Consider the following 17,136-nt stretch of genomic DNA (forward strand, 5'->3'; position numbering starts at 1 on the left):
TAAACAAGTGGTGTTGGTAACTGGCATCTTGTAAGGCGGAAACCAGATTGGGTGTATCATATGTCAGTGATCTGAAGCCCCAACATGTATTCCCCGTTGTATTAGTGGTCCTAGGAGGGGCTGCTTAGACTTGTGCTTTTTAAACTAACAAAAGATAATAAGAAAGCGAGGGGATTTGAGAGACGTGAAAAGAGCCAAGCTATTTGACGTATCCCAGTAATAAAGTTTAACCACACAAGGAAAAAATCAGATCAGTCTTAGTCAGGGATAAGTTCTTTAATATTTAATTGCAGGGAAACGCACTTTAAAAGGGCTTCGCAGAACACACATGCTTTGTGGGCCTGGGCTTCCATCTACAAGTGTGCATTCTTTGGACCCTTCCCAATATGTACTTGAATATCAGACAACTGCAAAGAATGGGAGGACAGCTAATTTAAGGATTGGAGAAATGACCTTGTGTTTATAGTTAAAGGTACATGGCTGCCAGGGATGCAAAAGGGCAATTCCTCCTAAAGCTTTTGAGTTTATATTGAAAATGAAATATAAATTGTTAAGATAATCCTCGATGATTAAATTGTATAGCTTCTCCACAACAGATAGTTCACTGGCATCAGTCCATAACATCTGCAGAAAATCTAAGGGTCGAGGCTCGGATTCCTGGCAATAGTGACTCATCTTTTTTTCTGCTGTGATAGACAAAAAGATTTTTTTTTGCTCTGCTTAATAGAAAAGTAATGTGAATGTGTGTGACAGTGTTGTATGTATGCATATCTGTCACTGGTCTGATAGAGATTATCTGAAGTAATTTATCTTAGATAACTCTGTGATCATAAAGATGCTCTTAAAGGGATTATCTGGTTTCTAAAATTGATAGGCCATCAATATTAGATCTAAGGGGCACTTAAGTATAGGCCATTAATGTTAGAAACTGGATAACCCCTTTAAGTATTTATGGCTTTTCTGAAGTCCAAATCTATGGTTCTGTTCACAAGGCTATAGTGTTTCAGTGAAGTGCTTTAGCAGAGTTTGCAGAGCTATGCTTGGTGTAAAAACACTAAAACTTCTGGATTAGTTGAAATTAAAACCCATTTAAAAACATTTCATACCAGTCACGACTGTTAAAAATGGAAGCCATGAGGTAGCAACGGAGCTGTATGTGATATAAGATATCAGCCATGGACTCAAAAGAGCAGAGCTGCTACAGTGATGGTGGTCATTAAAGTCAATGCTATACTTACCACACTTACCATACATCAAGTAGCAATTCTAAATCACCCTTTTGTCTCCTAAACAAGTATGCAAATAATCTCATAGGATATATCCACATAAGGCCTCATAGTTTATTCAGAAGTATAGCTAGGCCGGTGTTTGCCCTGGGTTCTCTGTGCCATTGGACCACCAACAAGCCCCTCTGCTTTGGTTAAATCTTGACTTGATATATCTAAGGTGAAAGAAGCAGCATCTTACCTACTTTTGAAAACTTAATTTTCCAAGTGTTTAAGTATCTTGATAGCTGGAATTGTAGCTGCTAAAGTAATTGCTAAGGATGTTTGGCATGAAGAAAAATATATGTCAAGCAATGAGAGCCAGGGCAATGGCAACATATAGACTATGACTGTACACTAGAGATGAGCGAATAGTATTCAAAACTCTAGTTTCGAATACCTCGCTCCTATAGGAATGAAAGGACACGGCCGAACGCTGAGGGGTTAAGCGACCGGCCACCGGTGCTGGTTGCGTGCCGGCAATGCCATTCATTCCTATGGAGGAAGGTATTCGAAACTAGAGTTTTGAATACTATTTGCTCATCTCTACCGTACACTGTCCCCCAAACCAAAACTCACCAGTACATGCTTGTTATATCATATTTAAACTTGTAGCTTAAGCTGACTGAAATGTTTTACCCAATACATTGCTTTATTGATCTTGCTCCATTTGGCAGACACTGGTCATTATTAGAGATGAGCGAGTGCTATTTGAAACGGCAGTTTCGAATAGCACGCACCCATAGCAATGAATGGAGCCAGCCAGCATGCAGAAGGCTGCGTCCATTCATTCCTATGAGTGCGTGCTATTCGAAACTGCCATTTCGAATAGTACTCGCTCAACTCTAGTCATTATGTCTCCTCAGAGTTTAAAGTTGTTGTCAAGGTTACAGACCACCTCTGCAATTTAGCTGTAGTGGTCAGCTGATGACTCAGTCCCTGTTCCCCATCTATAGTCTTTCCCACTCTGGCTAGCCATAAAATGCATTGTGAACAATGGGATTTTACGGGATTGCGTATTACCTTACATATTCTAAGACTTCAAAAACTCTCACCTTACTTCACTTCTTTGGACCATCTCACAGCGTCCGGCGCTCTCCGGGTGATGTCATACATCCAGGGTCACCATTGAGGCCTGCGATTGATCCCCATTGGTTACAATGGCACGCTGAATGTCATACGCCACCCAAACCTGAAACGAATATTGAGAGATTCGCCTATATCTAGTGACAAATAAAGTATATAACACCTTAAAATCTGTCAATAAATATTATTACACAACATGAATATTAATCTTATTATATAATGAGAGCTGGGAACTAACATTGCTGAATTTCTACATGAATTAGGCATTCTACATAGACTTGAGTGATAAGTCGATAAGTCAAGCCTTGTTAAAGGAAATCACATTGTGGCTTCGTTGGCAGTAACTTCCACTAATGGCTACAGGAACTGTAAATGAAATTTCATTAATCACTATGTCTATAAAGACTAATATTCTCTATTATACCATCCACAAATCCTGTTTAACAGTAGGAACAGCTACGTAACATGCTCATGTGGTTAATATCTTGTTATTATAACTATATTAGAATGATGGAGCTGTCAAAAATTCATTGTGAAAATAAGCAGTCTTCTGCATTCTCCATTAGATTGCTTTCAGGTTTACTTAATGCATTTAACAATTACAACCTATAATAATGCCAGTGACTGTTCAGACCGAATAAACTTTGTTTTCAAAAGGAAATCTGTTCTTTATCCATCATAAAACCTTAGATCCATATACACTGTATTCTCATTAAGCTAAGACTATTTTCCCAGCGCACGTAATGATAGAAATGACACAGGAATGAGGTCGCAAATCCACATAACTGTTGTCACTGTCACAAACGGGGACATGACTGAAGCCTATGGACGTTCCTTACAGAACATATAACCAATGGTGAAGTCTATCAACAATGATGATTTCTTATAGATGAGCAAAGTTGTATTTCTGCTAATAACATTAATTATGGGGAGATTTAGTAAGTAGAATTTAATATTCAGTCATAAATGTCATCCAAAAGCTCTAACGACAAGTGGTAAACTTAGATTTTTTTCTTTCTTTAACTTGAACAGAAAAGTTTGTAGATAATATTGGAACTAAGCTAAGGGCTAGTTCACATGGAGATTTTTTGCAGGCGGATTTTGAGGTGGAATCCGCCTCAAAATCCACTTGCAAAAAAGGCTCCCATTGACTTCAACGGGAGTCGCTCGCTTTTTTTGTCGCTAGCAGAAAAAAGAAGTGAGATGGCCTATCTTGCTACGGATTCTGAGGCTGATTCAGCCACGGCGTCCGCGGCTTGAGACACGCTCCTGTTTAGGCTCATTCATTAGGGCCTAATCAGGAGCAGAATGCCACAATGAAATGCCGATGCTGCATCGGCATCCTGTCGCAGCTAGCCGCGCGAAATGTACACAAGGGCATACCCTAAGAAGGTATTTCCATTTTTTTTACAGTTTTCCTTGTCATTTCAGCATAAATAATACTATTCTGTAGAGTCCAAATAATGCCAGTATTTCTAGCCCACATACTGCAATTCCACCATATAGTGCCCTATTCAGCATCCAAATAATACCGCAGTTCAATTCCCAAATAAGACTACTATAAACTGCTGCAGAATACTGGATTTTTGTTTCTGTCCTGGGGAAGGTTGAGGTCACAAAAAGGGAGCCCTGCGCCATGATCAATAAAGAACCATTTTTGGGTAAAACATATTGCTAAGATTGTATACCAGCCATGAAGTGGCGCTCATGACACATAGAGCGTACTTGCTAGTCTGGTGTCAACCCATGAAACGGGTAACACCGTTTAGGCCATATTATAAGTTTAGTTGCCTCTGATGAATCGGCAGTTTTACCGGAGAAACGCGTCAGGCGGCTTATAGTGGCCGAGTGTGTTGTTAGTGTGGATGTGTGTGTGCATACTAGCCAGCCAACCATTATCCTGGCTATAATTTGACTGTTTCAGTGCTGGGTCCGTGAGTTGCGGGCTCAGTATAGGTGTGTGTTTTGTCCGTGGTGTTTTAGACAAAGAAGAGGGTCGGCCCTTATTGAATGGCTCTACAAGAGTAGCAACTAGCCAGGCAGAATTGCTAGGGAGACCGCTCATGTATATAGGGTCTACACCGGGACATTCACCAAATGTCACAGTTCAATAGATAGCCACACATTCTAAATAGCCCATTTATTTATTTATTTATTTTCTACCATTTTAGCACATGGTTAATGAGTAGAGATGAGCGAACACTAAAATGTTCGAGGTTCGAAATTCGATTCGAACAGCCGCTCACTGTTCGAGTGTTCGAATGGGTTTCGAACCCCATTATAGTCTATGGGGAACATAAACTCGTTAAGGGGGAAACCCAAATTCGTGTCTGGAGGGTCACCAAGTCCACTATGACACCCCAGGAAATGATACCAACACCCTGGAATGACACTGGGACAGCAGGGGAAGCATGTCTGGGGGCATAAAAGTCACTTTATTTCATGGAAATCCCTGTCAGTTTGCGATTTTCGCAAGCTAACTTTTCCCCATAGAAATGCATTGGCCAGTGCTGATTGGCCAGAGTACGGAACTCGACCAATCAGCGCTGGCTCTGCTGGAGGAGGCGGAGTCTAAGATCGCTCCACACCAGTCTCCATTCAGGTCCGACCTTAAACTCCGCCTCCTCCGGCAGAGCCAGCGCTGATTGGCCGAAGGCTGGCCAATGCATTCCTATGCGAATGCAGAGACTTAGCAGTGCTGAGTCAGTTTTGCTCAACTACACATCTGATGCACACTCGGCACTGCTACATCAGATGTAGCAATCTGATGTAGCAGAGCCGAGGGTGCACTAGAACCCCTGTGCAAACTCAGTTCACGCTAATAGAATGCATTGGCCAGCGCTGATTGGCCAATGCATTCTATTAGCCCGATGAAGTAGAGCTGAATGTGTGTGTTAAGCACACACATTCAGCACTGCTTCATCACGCCAATACAATGCATTAGCCAGTGCTGATTGGCCAGAGTACGGAATTCGGCCAATCAGCGCTGGCTCTGCTGGAGGAGGCGGAGTCTAAGGTCGGACCTGAATGGAGACTGGTGTGGAGCGATCTTAGACTCCGCCTCCTCCAGCAGAGCCAGCGCTGATTGGCCGAATTCTGTACTCTGGCCAATCAGCGCTGGCCAATGCATTCTATTAGCCCGATGAAGTAGAGCTGAATGTGTGTGCTTAGCACACACATTCAGCTCTACTTCATCGGGCTAATAGAATGCATTGGCCAATCAGCGCTGGCCAATGCATTCTATTAGCCCGATGAAGTAGAGCTGAATGTGTGTGCTAAGCACACACATTCAGCACTGCTTCATCACGCCAATACAATGCATTAGCCAGTGCTGATTGGCCAGAGTACGGAATTCGGCCAATCAGCGCTGGCTCTGCTGGAGGAGGCGGAGTCTAAGGTCGGACCTGAATGGAGACTGGTGTGGAGCGATCTTAGACTCCGCCTCCTCCAGCAGAGCCAGCGCTGATTGGCCGAATTCCGTACTCTGGCCAATCAGCGCTGGCCAATGCATTCTATTAGCCCGATGAAGTAGAGCTGAATGTGTGTGCTAAGCACACACATTCAGCACTGCTTCATCACGCCAATACAATGCATTAGCCAGTGCTGATTGGCCAGAGTACGGAATTCGGCCAATCAGCGCTGGCTCTGCTGGAGGAGGCGGAGTCTAAGGTCGGACCTGAATGGAGACTGGTGTGGAGCGATCTTAGACTCCGCCTCCTCCAGCAGAGCCAGCGCTGATTGGCCGAATTCCGTACTCTGGCCAATCAGCGCTGGCCAATGCATTCTATTAGCCCGATGAAGTAGAGCTGAATGTGTGTGCTTAGCACACACATTCAGCTCTACTTCATCGGGCTAATAGAATGCATTGGCCAATCAGCGCTGGCCAATGCATTCTATTAGCTTGATGAAGCAGAGTGTGCACAAGGGTTCAAGCGCACCCTCGGCTCTGATGTAGCAGAGCCGAGGGTGCACAAGGGTTCAAGTGCACCCTCGGCTCTCCTACATCAGAGCCGAGGGTGCGCTTGAACCCTTGTGCAGCCTCAGCTCTGCTACATCAGAGCCGAGGGTGCACTTGAACCCTTGTGCACACTCTGCTTCATCAAGCTAATAGAATGCATTGGCCAGCACTGATTGGCCAGAGTACGGAATTCGGCCAATCAGCGCTGGCCAATGCATCCCTATGGGAAAAAGTTTATCTCACAAAAATCACAATTACACACCCGATAGAGCCCCAAAAAGTTATTTTTAATAACATTCCCCCCTAAATAAAGGTTATCCCTAGCTATCCCTGCCTGTACAGCTATCCCTGTCTCATAGTCACAAAGTTCACATTCTCATATGACCCGGATTTGAAATCCACTATTCGTCTAAAATGGAGGTCACCTGATTTCGGCAGCCAATGAATTTTTCCAATTTTTTTCAATGCCCCCAGTGTCGTAGTTCCTGTCCCACCTCCCCTGCGCTGTTATTGGTGCAAAAAAGGCGCCAGGGAAGGTGGGAGGGGAATCGAATTTTGGCGCACTTTACCACGCGGTGTTCGATTCGATTCGAACATGGCGAACACCCTGATATCCGATCGAACATGTGTTCGATAGAACACTGTTCGCTCATCTCTATTAATGAGCTTTTAATCATTATTATTAAAAGTTATACTTTAGCGCACTTTTTTCCTAATTTTTGTTCCTTGTAATTTCTGCATAAATAATACTATTATGTAGAGCCCAAATAATGCCAGTATTTCTACTCACATCCTGCAATTCCACCATATAGTGCCCTATTCAGCATCCAAATAATACCGCAGTTCAATTCTCAAACTGTAAACTGCTGCAGAATACTGGATTTTGTTTCAGTCCTGGGCTAAGGTTGGGGTCACAAAAAAGGAGCCTTGCGCCATTATCAGTAAAGAACCATTTTTGGGTAAAACATATTGGTACGATTGTACACCAGCCATGAAGTGGTATAAGAGAGTGAAAAATGTCCATAAACCTAGTGAATTGTTTAAAATATACTATGCCACAAAGCCCCCATCATTTGGAGCAATTTGTACTATTTTTGCTTTAGCAACTTGAACAATTCAATACACTTACATTGTGTGTTAGAATAATGTAACTATAGGCGCTGGTGCAATAGGGAGACCATGGTCCATCTGCCACAAAGCAAGATATCAGTATTCTAAAGGATATCTCAAAAAGCAAAAACAGGAAAGACACCGAGCGGGTATACTAAAGTACACTTTTATAGATGTGGGCCCCAAAGTTGTAGGCTGTGCTTTATACACATAATAGACTGATAAAATAATAAAGCAGATAGAGAAATAATAAGAAAGAGGAGAGCAGATCTAGAATAACAATGACGATACCTATGATTGATGGAACATGTATACATTGATGCATATTAATCCATAAAATACAAGTATAAGCAGCTTTGGTTAGGTAAGGAAGCGGCCGGGAATCACTGGAGCAGAACTTGTTAACACATTATGCAGGAAACAATAAAAAGCCACGACGAAACCACCACTGCTCAGATATAAAACATAACAATATGGTGCTAGATCAACTTTTACTTCTGAATAACTGATATCCCTAGATAAACCCCTCTTGTTACTACCTACAAGCATGACAAGGACAAAGGGGCTGTTCTAACAAGGTTATTGGCACTCATGTGTACAGTTCATGCCAAACACAGATTCTTGTGTATTTCATATACAATTACAACACAGACAAACGTGACTGCGCTAACCTTGAAAGAAGAGAAAGTTAACCCAGAAATAACTGGCCCACATTTAGATCTGATGGTATAGTGTGTGCAGAATAATTTGGAGAAGGTAGTTCGCGAGAATTGCACCTCTTTTGTAAAAAAAAACCTCACAGCTTTTCAGATATCTGGTGCACTTAGAATTGTCTTAGTTTCTTTCTACGACACTATTCTTGCATGTTTTGCACACCTATTGGACAAATTGGTTCAATTTTAGAAGTAACATTATCAGCTGCACTGTCTTCTTTTCTTTTGCACACATGGTGCAGGGTACTAATGCTTGGTCCTATTCAAGTGTATAGGACAAATCTGCAATACAATATAAGTAAACATAGTGCAGGTAGACAGATCAATATAAACAATGAAAAGATAGCATGATTGGCCGACTTCCGCAATCCCTTTAAACAGGTGATTGATAGGGGTGTCAAGATTTGCGACCCCACTGATCTAATAGAAATTTCCATTTCTAATGATAGGTTATCAATATTGTGTTCCTAGAAAATAAAACAGTACTTGAGTATCAATTCCTCCTTCTAAGATCAAATATGAGGTTATGCTGTAAATCCTGTATGATATGATGATATAATTCTAGTAACATAATATCTACTATATTAAAGTCATAGACATGGGCTGAGACTATACAGTGACACTACAGACAGTTCACAGTTTAAAAATAAAATGTAAACTAAGCAAAAATCGCTATCTAATTATCTTATCTCTCAGACCTTGAAAAATTTAGACGGTTTCCTAGAAAAGTGATTTTGTCATACAAAGCATTTCTGTTGCCAATGAAAATTTCTTGGCTGTTGATCTCACGTTCTACCCTGGAATCTGACCTGGTCTAGAAAATAATACTGTGCTTGTGAGGCTCTCGCCCTCTAGAGCAGAATTTTTCTCCAGTTATACACTTCAATAGGCGACCTCCCTAATACAACTCTCTTGTGTCCTGCTCACTTTGCTTTGGATGACTGATGTAAGGATGCCAGGGAGGTTGATGCCAGGTTGTGATTATTGTCTTTGTCTCGAAGGGAGTGCATCTAAGAACATACCAGCGACTTGGTGGTCACAAGTAGGACAGCATAAGGAAATCCCTGCCATTGTTATACAAACTATAAAATAGAAAAATAGATAATTTTATCTTCAACTATTAACTATTAATATACTTTTAGTAGCCTAACTCTCTTATACTATTATTATAAACTGGAATTATGTCTCTGTATTTTGTGTCCATGGTGTTATTTTGTCATGATTTGATTTCTGTATCATGGACCAACATGGATTTGGCGTTTTAAGAATTGTAGAACTTCACTAAAATACTAAGCTTATTGGAATTAAGACCAATCTCCCATCTTCCTAATCAACTCTTGGCATGTGTCCAGGAAGATGTAGATCAGGAGAACACTACTGTAGAAATGGAAATAATCAGATTTACCAGTTTGTGGGTATAGTCATAAGGGGTTCCACAACGAAGTTGCATCCAGGGCCTGGGTCCTGCGGCTTTATAAGTCATAGTGTCCCATGGTACATGAGGCATTCACAGGTCATAGCGTCCAGTGGTACAGGTTACAAGGGCCATGTTAGGGGGAATTAAAACTACTATTGTCTGTGTGCATTGTTAACATCCATCTGAGAATGTTAACAATGGACATCAAAAATTTGTTAAAAATTCCATGGCATTGAATGTGATTTTTAATATAGTCAGTTTGCATTCAAATTTGCCATATATAGCATAGGTCCATTATTTTGTTGTACCAAATAACAAGGAGTGCAGAACTTTTGGCTTCCTTCAAAATAATGGACTTATGATGGATGTGAAGTGTCCGTCAGTTTTGTACATTGATATCTATAGGTAACGAATAGGTGATAGTTGATAATAAATTGTCATTCATTGTAATATCCATTATTTGTGTTTTTGTCTGACCGACATTAACAGGCGTTTTAACAGATGGATTGTTGTCTGTTTTTACTATATGTTAACGGATCTGTTTAAAAAGAAAGGACACATTTACATCCATTAGCATCCATTTACCATCTGTTATGATAGGCTTCCAATTTATTTTTAACAGACCCTACCATAACAGACTTGCAACGGTAATGTGAACCCACCCTTACAGATTTTGCATCATGCACCCTTGATCTTAGCTTTCGGAGTAGTGGAATATTGAGTTAAGTATACACACGACTTGGCTACCTACATTAGAATTGAGATGTCTGCTTCTTTTAAGAAGCCAAAAAAAAAAAGTTAAATAGGGAGCAATGAAAAATGTGCACTATACATAGCGCATATTCTAAGAAGATGGCTTTTAGGTTACAAAGTTGTCTCTTAAGTGAACATCTGTTCATTGAATAAAACTCCCCGGCCAATGAGTGAGTCATCTATTCTTTAGCTTGGATATCCTTTAAACGTGACCTGTTACTGACCTGATGTCATAAACTTACTGTTTTGTCTGGGACTTCTATGAGGTGCCGATATTGAATCTGCCTGGACTACGTTCATATATTGGAAGAATTTTTCCTAGATGCAGATTGTATACATTTTTGAAACATTTATCAGGTCAGAGCTAAGTTGAGTCACAGCCTCCTGTGGATAGCAAACAGTTGCTGGCAGTTCTTGAAGGACACACACCACTGTGACACATACACATAGTCATCGGTAACATATCAGTATGTCAACACAGTAGATCCACCATGAAGGCTAACACCTTGAACACTGTATGAACCTGCTGGCAGAATTTCTGCACCATCTTAGCATCATGCTACAAGACAGGTAATGAGTAATAATCTATACCGTAGTAGTGGTTAGATATTATTGACACACATAGTGATATCCTAATTATCATAATACTCCCCATTCTTGCTTTGTTAGTGAGCATCATTGCAAGGGTGATAGTCTTGGTTGCATCTGTAATGTGCAGGTACTGATGGACACAGACAACCAGATAATCTTACTTGAATGCTACAGCTGAGGTGAGCTTGCCTTCTTCTATTCTCCTGCCATTACTGGGCTCTCCATACAAGCCAACCACAGCTGGCCTTACTGGGAGTTCCTCTGCTTGTGTTCCTTGCTGCCTGTACACCATCTCCTGCATGTACCTATTGCCAGTGGTGATATAGTCGGTGTTACGTTACCGATATGTGGAATCTAGTGGCCAGATTAAATAAACCAGGAACAGATAGGTATTGAGGAGTATTAGTCTGGGGTGCAGAATGAAGTGAAGATCGCAAGGGTAATACAGCAAACAGTAGAAACAGATGGGAAAGACAGTTCTGAGGAGCAGGAGAATGCAACAAGTCACAATACTCGAGCAAACGTTGTACTGCCTCATAGGTATAAATAGGCCCAAACCGAAAACAAGATGGCTTCACATTGGTACAGATCGCTCATCTATGTAAAGGCAATTCCTAGAATGAACAAAGCAGCCTCCAGTGGTGAGGAGTGGAAGTGCAACACAATAGTTCAGAGTGACAAACAGCAGCCACTGGTAGTAGAATTGCAAACTACACCAAGATTCTGACAGTCGGTGCCATCTATTGGCTAGCAGCCAGCTAAACATCCTCAGGTTGTATCCTCCTTCCAAGCTAACAGCTAAAGACAGCACAGACACATACCTATTTAGGAGTTAAAGGGGTATTCCAGTCAAAATGAGTTAACCTCCAATTCAAAGGTCCATGGAGAGTTTTGAAACCCAAATTGAATGGAGCAGCAAGTCAGACAGCAGGCTCTGCTATCCACTCTTGTACATGGGCTTTGTCTGGTATTGTACCTCAGCTCCATTCATATAAATTGAGCCAAAAAATCATACATAGTTCATAGACGAGAGTGGCACTATTTCTGTTTTTTTCAATCTTGTTGGACACTTTGGGGGCTGATTTTGCCAATACTCCAAATGTAATGTACAATACCTGGAAGACCCTGGACAATTCCACATTATCCAAGATTCCATGGCAAACCCCTTTAGAGACATGTAGCATTGGTTCAGGAGTGGTGGTGCTGAATATTTCATAATTCATAAATGACCTTGCTTGCTGTCACACACTACTGTATATGGCTTCTCTGTCAGTATGTCACTGTAGGTGATAGTAGTCAAGTGTCACACATGTATAAATTATAGCCTATGCAGATGTTAAATGGTACCGCAAGGTTACAAGCATAGTAAAAAAACATTCAGTTATATGTCACTTAAGTCATCAAAAGTGCTACGTTATTAGTTATTTCATTTCATGTTGTAGTAACTGGAGCATAAAAGTTTTGTTTTATTATTTATTATGAACAATTCACAGCTGATGGCCTATATAAAACAAAGTAGATTCATTATGCAGGATTTACATACAGTATTATTTCTACTAGTAATGCTGATACTGATATTAGGTTGTTCATATGCATTGCATCTGAGCTGCCATAACCACTGGATTCACCTGGACTTTCTGAGGTTTCCAGTTGTATGTCCAGATGAAGTATGACACTTAGTGGTAGACCACGGCTTGGCTGCAATGCATGCGAACACCCATAATACTAGGTACAACAAGTCAGTGACAGGTATTATTTATAACTAAAGGTCTGACTCATATTCTAAGAAAATGCATTAATAGTACTCTTCTAGTATCATTAATTAGAGAATAAATAATATAACTGTTATTATATTATGGAACTATTGTCAGGACAGTCCACAACTGTATCGGTCTGCAACTGTAACTCTTTATTGTGTTGATCTGCTGTTGGATAAGTATAGCAAATTCTATTCTTTACAATTCCTGTATGTTTAATTCTACTGTTGGCATCAGAACAAATATTACCTATGTACATAAGAAAAACATGTTTTTAAATAAATGCTGCCACATTTGTCAATCGGTTATGTCTGATATTACTGTGGTACCACATACAAGGTGTGCACTGCTGACACTTCTATCAGACAGTAATAGAGAGGGGCCCATTAGTCATGACCCACTTCTGTAGCCAAAGAAGAAAGCCACTACAAAGAGAGTCAGACATGTTTGTAAATTCCTCAGACAGCCCATTGATTTCAGTGGGAATTGTTTAGTGCTTGAGTCTTCAGACCCTTATATTATTAATAAATAAAGTCCTGCCTTGCTTAATCATATATTCATTTCTTCCTCAGGTAAACCAGTAGGGTATGGATACAGCAGTCGACGAACACATCACAGAGGGATAGTGGATGAGTGCTGCTTCCAAAGCTGTGATCTAAGGAGGTTAGAGATGTACTGTGCACCTGCCAAGCCAGTGAAATCAGCGCGGTCCGTGCGTGCCCAGCGTCACACTGATATGCCAAAAGCCCAGAAGGTAATTCCACATTATAAGAACCCTATTAAATATATTGGGCTGTAATAGAAAAAAAAATGCATATTTTCAGATTAATTCTTCCCCTTACTGTCGAATTGACTAATAAAGAACTTGTCCATGCCATGAAAAGCTTTAAAATCTTGTAAGGAGACACACTAAGGGACATATACCTCCCAGATACCCCTCACTCCTGTGACACCGCTTTCCAGACCCCCTGTTTTCCCTGTCTCCTGGTGTTTTTAGTGATGACATTCTTTAGCGATGACGTTCTTTAGCGATGACGTTCTTTAGCGATGATGTTCCGACACAAGACACATGACCAATCCAGACAATACATTGACCTCAACAGTCATATGTGTATGTTACATAGATAGTATATGTTTAAAAACAAATGTGGATGAATAATTTGTTTCATTTGATGTCCCTATGGCAAGGCTGAACAGTGCCAGGGCACATGTGGTAGAATGTGCTATGGGCAGGGGTGAACCTGCCCCTTTCGCCGCTCGAGGCGAAGTGCAGAAAGCCGCCCCCCCCCCGCCGGGGGAGGGGGCGGAGCGGGGGCATGGCTTAGCGGATGGGGCGGGGCTTAGCGGAGGGGGCGTGGCTTAGCGCCGTTCGCCGGCAGAGAGCAGGCCCGGAGACTGCCTGCGCTCTACCTGAACGTGCGGGGAGGCAGCTTGTCCTGGACTGGCTTACTTTAGCAAAAATGCCGCCCTCCCTGAGGCCCTGGCATAGCGCCGCCTGAAGCGCTCGCTTCAGGTCGCCTCATGGGAGGTGCGGCGCTGGCTATGGGGACATAGAAGTAAAGATCTATACAGTGATAAACAGCAATATACAAAGTTTCATAAACGTGCAAGTGGGAAGGTTACATGGTTGAAGTCATAGAAGCTTTATATATAGCTCAAACACCTTGGGCACTGTTCTGATATTTCCATTATGGAAAGTCTAAGGGTCCATTCACACGGAGGAAAATGGTGATGAATTTGCTCTGGAATTTCAGCTCTGAAAAAAAAAGTCTCCCATTGACTTCAATGTGTTCCTTTTTCTGCTAGCGGAAAAAGGAACCCATTGTCTATGACACCTTGGGAGATATAGATTTAACATTTAGGTTGAAGAATGGCTGAAATGTTGTCTTGGATGTTGCGTCTTATCTGTGATGTTTTTGAGTAATATGGTGTCTCTATATTCTTACAGGAAGTTCATTTGAAGAATGCGAGTAGAGGGAACACAGGTAGCCGGAGCTTCAGGATATAATGCTATTGCCACTCAAAGTCTTGAAGACTAATGTGCCATCTGCAGGATACATCACTGAAATGGAACAAAATCAGCTAAAACAGGGAAAGACTTCACATCTCTCAATCAATGGGCATTCTTCCTTTGTACAATGCAAATTTACATTCCAATATTATGTATTGCAGACAGAATCATGACAACTCACTTAGCTAATCTAATACTGTGTAATCTTTCACCTGTTTTACGTGTCCTGCACAAGATTTTTATTAATAGCCTGTGTCCCCTAGAGGTCCAAAAATAAATGGCCTTCTTGATGGCTCCAATTGCACTATACTTAACCAATGTTCCATGGGTGCTGGAAGAATGACCCCGACATGTCTAAGAGAGTTCTTTCTTATATTTGCACTTCTCTTCATGGGCTGTTTATTGTCCAGCATCCGATAACATTGTTTGCCTGCCCTTCTGTATTTGCACAGTTTAGCTTTTCAGTAGCAGAAAATGTTTTTATTCCTATCCTTCTGTTCATGAATCCCATCATCTTTACGTATGTTGATTGTGAGTCAAGTTTTTACTTTCCACAATGGCTTGATTCATTCACCTTTTCGCTAAATATGGTATGATGTAACAGGTAAACATGTCTAGGCTCATAAACGTCACCCATCTCTCTAGGTAACAAGCTAGTTAATTGTCCACCAATATACATCTGTGCTCAATCCATTCAATATCTGTATATCACTAATGCACATATATCATTTGGTATGTAGAGCTGTAAAATAGTACAATGGTGCTACGGTATGTTGTAGTGAGTGTTGTGTAACGATCTGGCCACTAATGCTAACTGGTAAAAGCAAACACATCTCTTGAGGACTAACTGGGGCCTTAATGTTAGTGTCAATAGTGTCAGTTTTATTGAGTCTTCTACTTGGACTGAACTTGAAAGAAAGAAATGTGAAAAAAATATACTAATTATTTATCATTGTGCAGCATATTAGTAGATGTGTGGGGCTCACTTTACTAAATATACTATTTCCTTGATAATATACACACTGTCTAGTAGTCATTCTTACCTACTTGGAAGGTATAACCTTTTTCAGTTTGAAGATCAGCTGTTGACAATTTTCCTGCAGCGCCCCTGGAGGGGAGATGCAGTATTACAGGCTGAATAAGGGGCATGTTCATGGGATGACCTGAAGTGTTAATCTTGCTTATACAGGAAGCAGAATGCTTTACATCCCATCAAGTGACATGATTGATAGGGGCATAAATATTGGTTTAACCTAACGTCTACTCCATTATTAATAGAGTAGCACATAAATTACTTTTACAGTATACAAAATGAATGCGGCAAACAATGATCCTTTGTGCTAACATATCAAAAAGTCTATCATATTTTGACCTTCAAGTTTTCCATGCATACAGCATTATTATAGGGTTTCTACTTCCAAAACCACACAGTTACAACATATGCTTGTCTCCTCTCACCCTCCAACCCCCCCTCCCTTCCTTTTACAGATTGAAAGGCAATTTTTCAGTATCCAAAATGAAAAAGTGTTAATAGCCGTTAATTCATACCAAATGTAAAGAGTTCTTCTCCAAGAGGGTCCTGTCATAGTATTTAAATGATTGCTTCAGTCATCTCCCGCTAAAGAATCTGTATACCATTTAACAGTTTGGTTGTGTTTAATTTGTGCAACAGATGTCAAAAAGGGGCAATCCCCTGAGTCAATGTACGTCAATTCATTGAATCATGACCCTCATTCCATATGTGACTTGAGGAGGAGGTTCTTTCAATTTATGGGAAAGGAAAAGTCTGCTTTTCTTACCAGTATAAAACTATTTTAAAAGTTAATAATTCTACCATAAATGAAAAGCATATAAATTAAAGACATTCTGGCAAGTCATAAAACAAAGACATTTCTCACACACTAGTCACTGTGCGCCCCATAATAGCAATGAATGGAACCTAAAATAAAAATCTGCAAATATATATATGAAAAGCGATATGCTGAAATACTTATCCTATTTGGACAGCACTGCATATGATATATATTGACAGATATATGTATATACAGTACATAGTTACAGTAATAGGTAGTTGAGGAGAACAGAATATTCGTTCTATTCCTAGACAGGTGGCTCGATATGTTGAAAGCTTTCCAAGTCTTTCCCGTCAATATGATAATAATGGATGCTACTGAAATAACTCTGTATGGATCAGCAATTGCATCACTAGAACCACTTTTTGTGTATTGACTAAACCAAAGGCTAGTCAGAGGGGCAACTTGAATCTGTAAATATCTGTAACACGGTCCTCCACCTACTATGTGCCATTTATAATACTGGTGTTTCAGGTGGCAGAGGGACTTTAGGGCCAGTACCGAGGTCTGAGAGCCACTGCTACTTCTGAATCCCCTACAGCTATAATGCATGCAATAGCAACTTCTATTTTCAAAGCATCTTCCTATCCAAGATATGTTCCAGAAAATCATAGTGAAATCT

At 40.8% G+C, this 17,136-nt stretch overlaps 1 protein-coding gene across 1 annotated transcript in view; it reads left to right on the forward strand.

The window, feature by feature from the left end:
- IGF1 (insulin like growth factor 1) overlaps window positions 1–15,981 on the forward strand; it is a 56,186-nt gene extending 40,205 nt beyond the window's left edge. Inside the window, exons 3-4 of the mRNA XM_075274574.1 lie at window positions 13,223–13,404; window positions 14,599–15,981. Of these exons, the coding sequence (XP_075130675.1) occupies window positions 13,223–13,404; window positions 14,599–14,658 (242 nt within the window). The 3' untranslated portion in view covers window positions 14,659–15,981. The remainder of the gene's footprint in view (window positions 1–13,222; window positions 13,405–14,598) is intronic.
- The last annotated feature ends 1,155 nt before the right edge of the window (window positions 15,982–17,136 follow it).

The sequence above is a fragment of the Leptodactylus fuscus genome, chromosome 5 (assembly GCF_031893055.1).
Source record: "Leptodactylus fuscus isolate aLepFus1 chromosome 5, aLepFus1.hap2, whole genome shotgun sequence".
Classification (NCBI taxonomy): Eukaryota; Metazoa; Chordata; class Amphibia; order Anura; family Leptodactylidae; genus Leptodactylus; species Leptodactylus fuscus.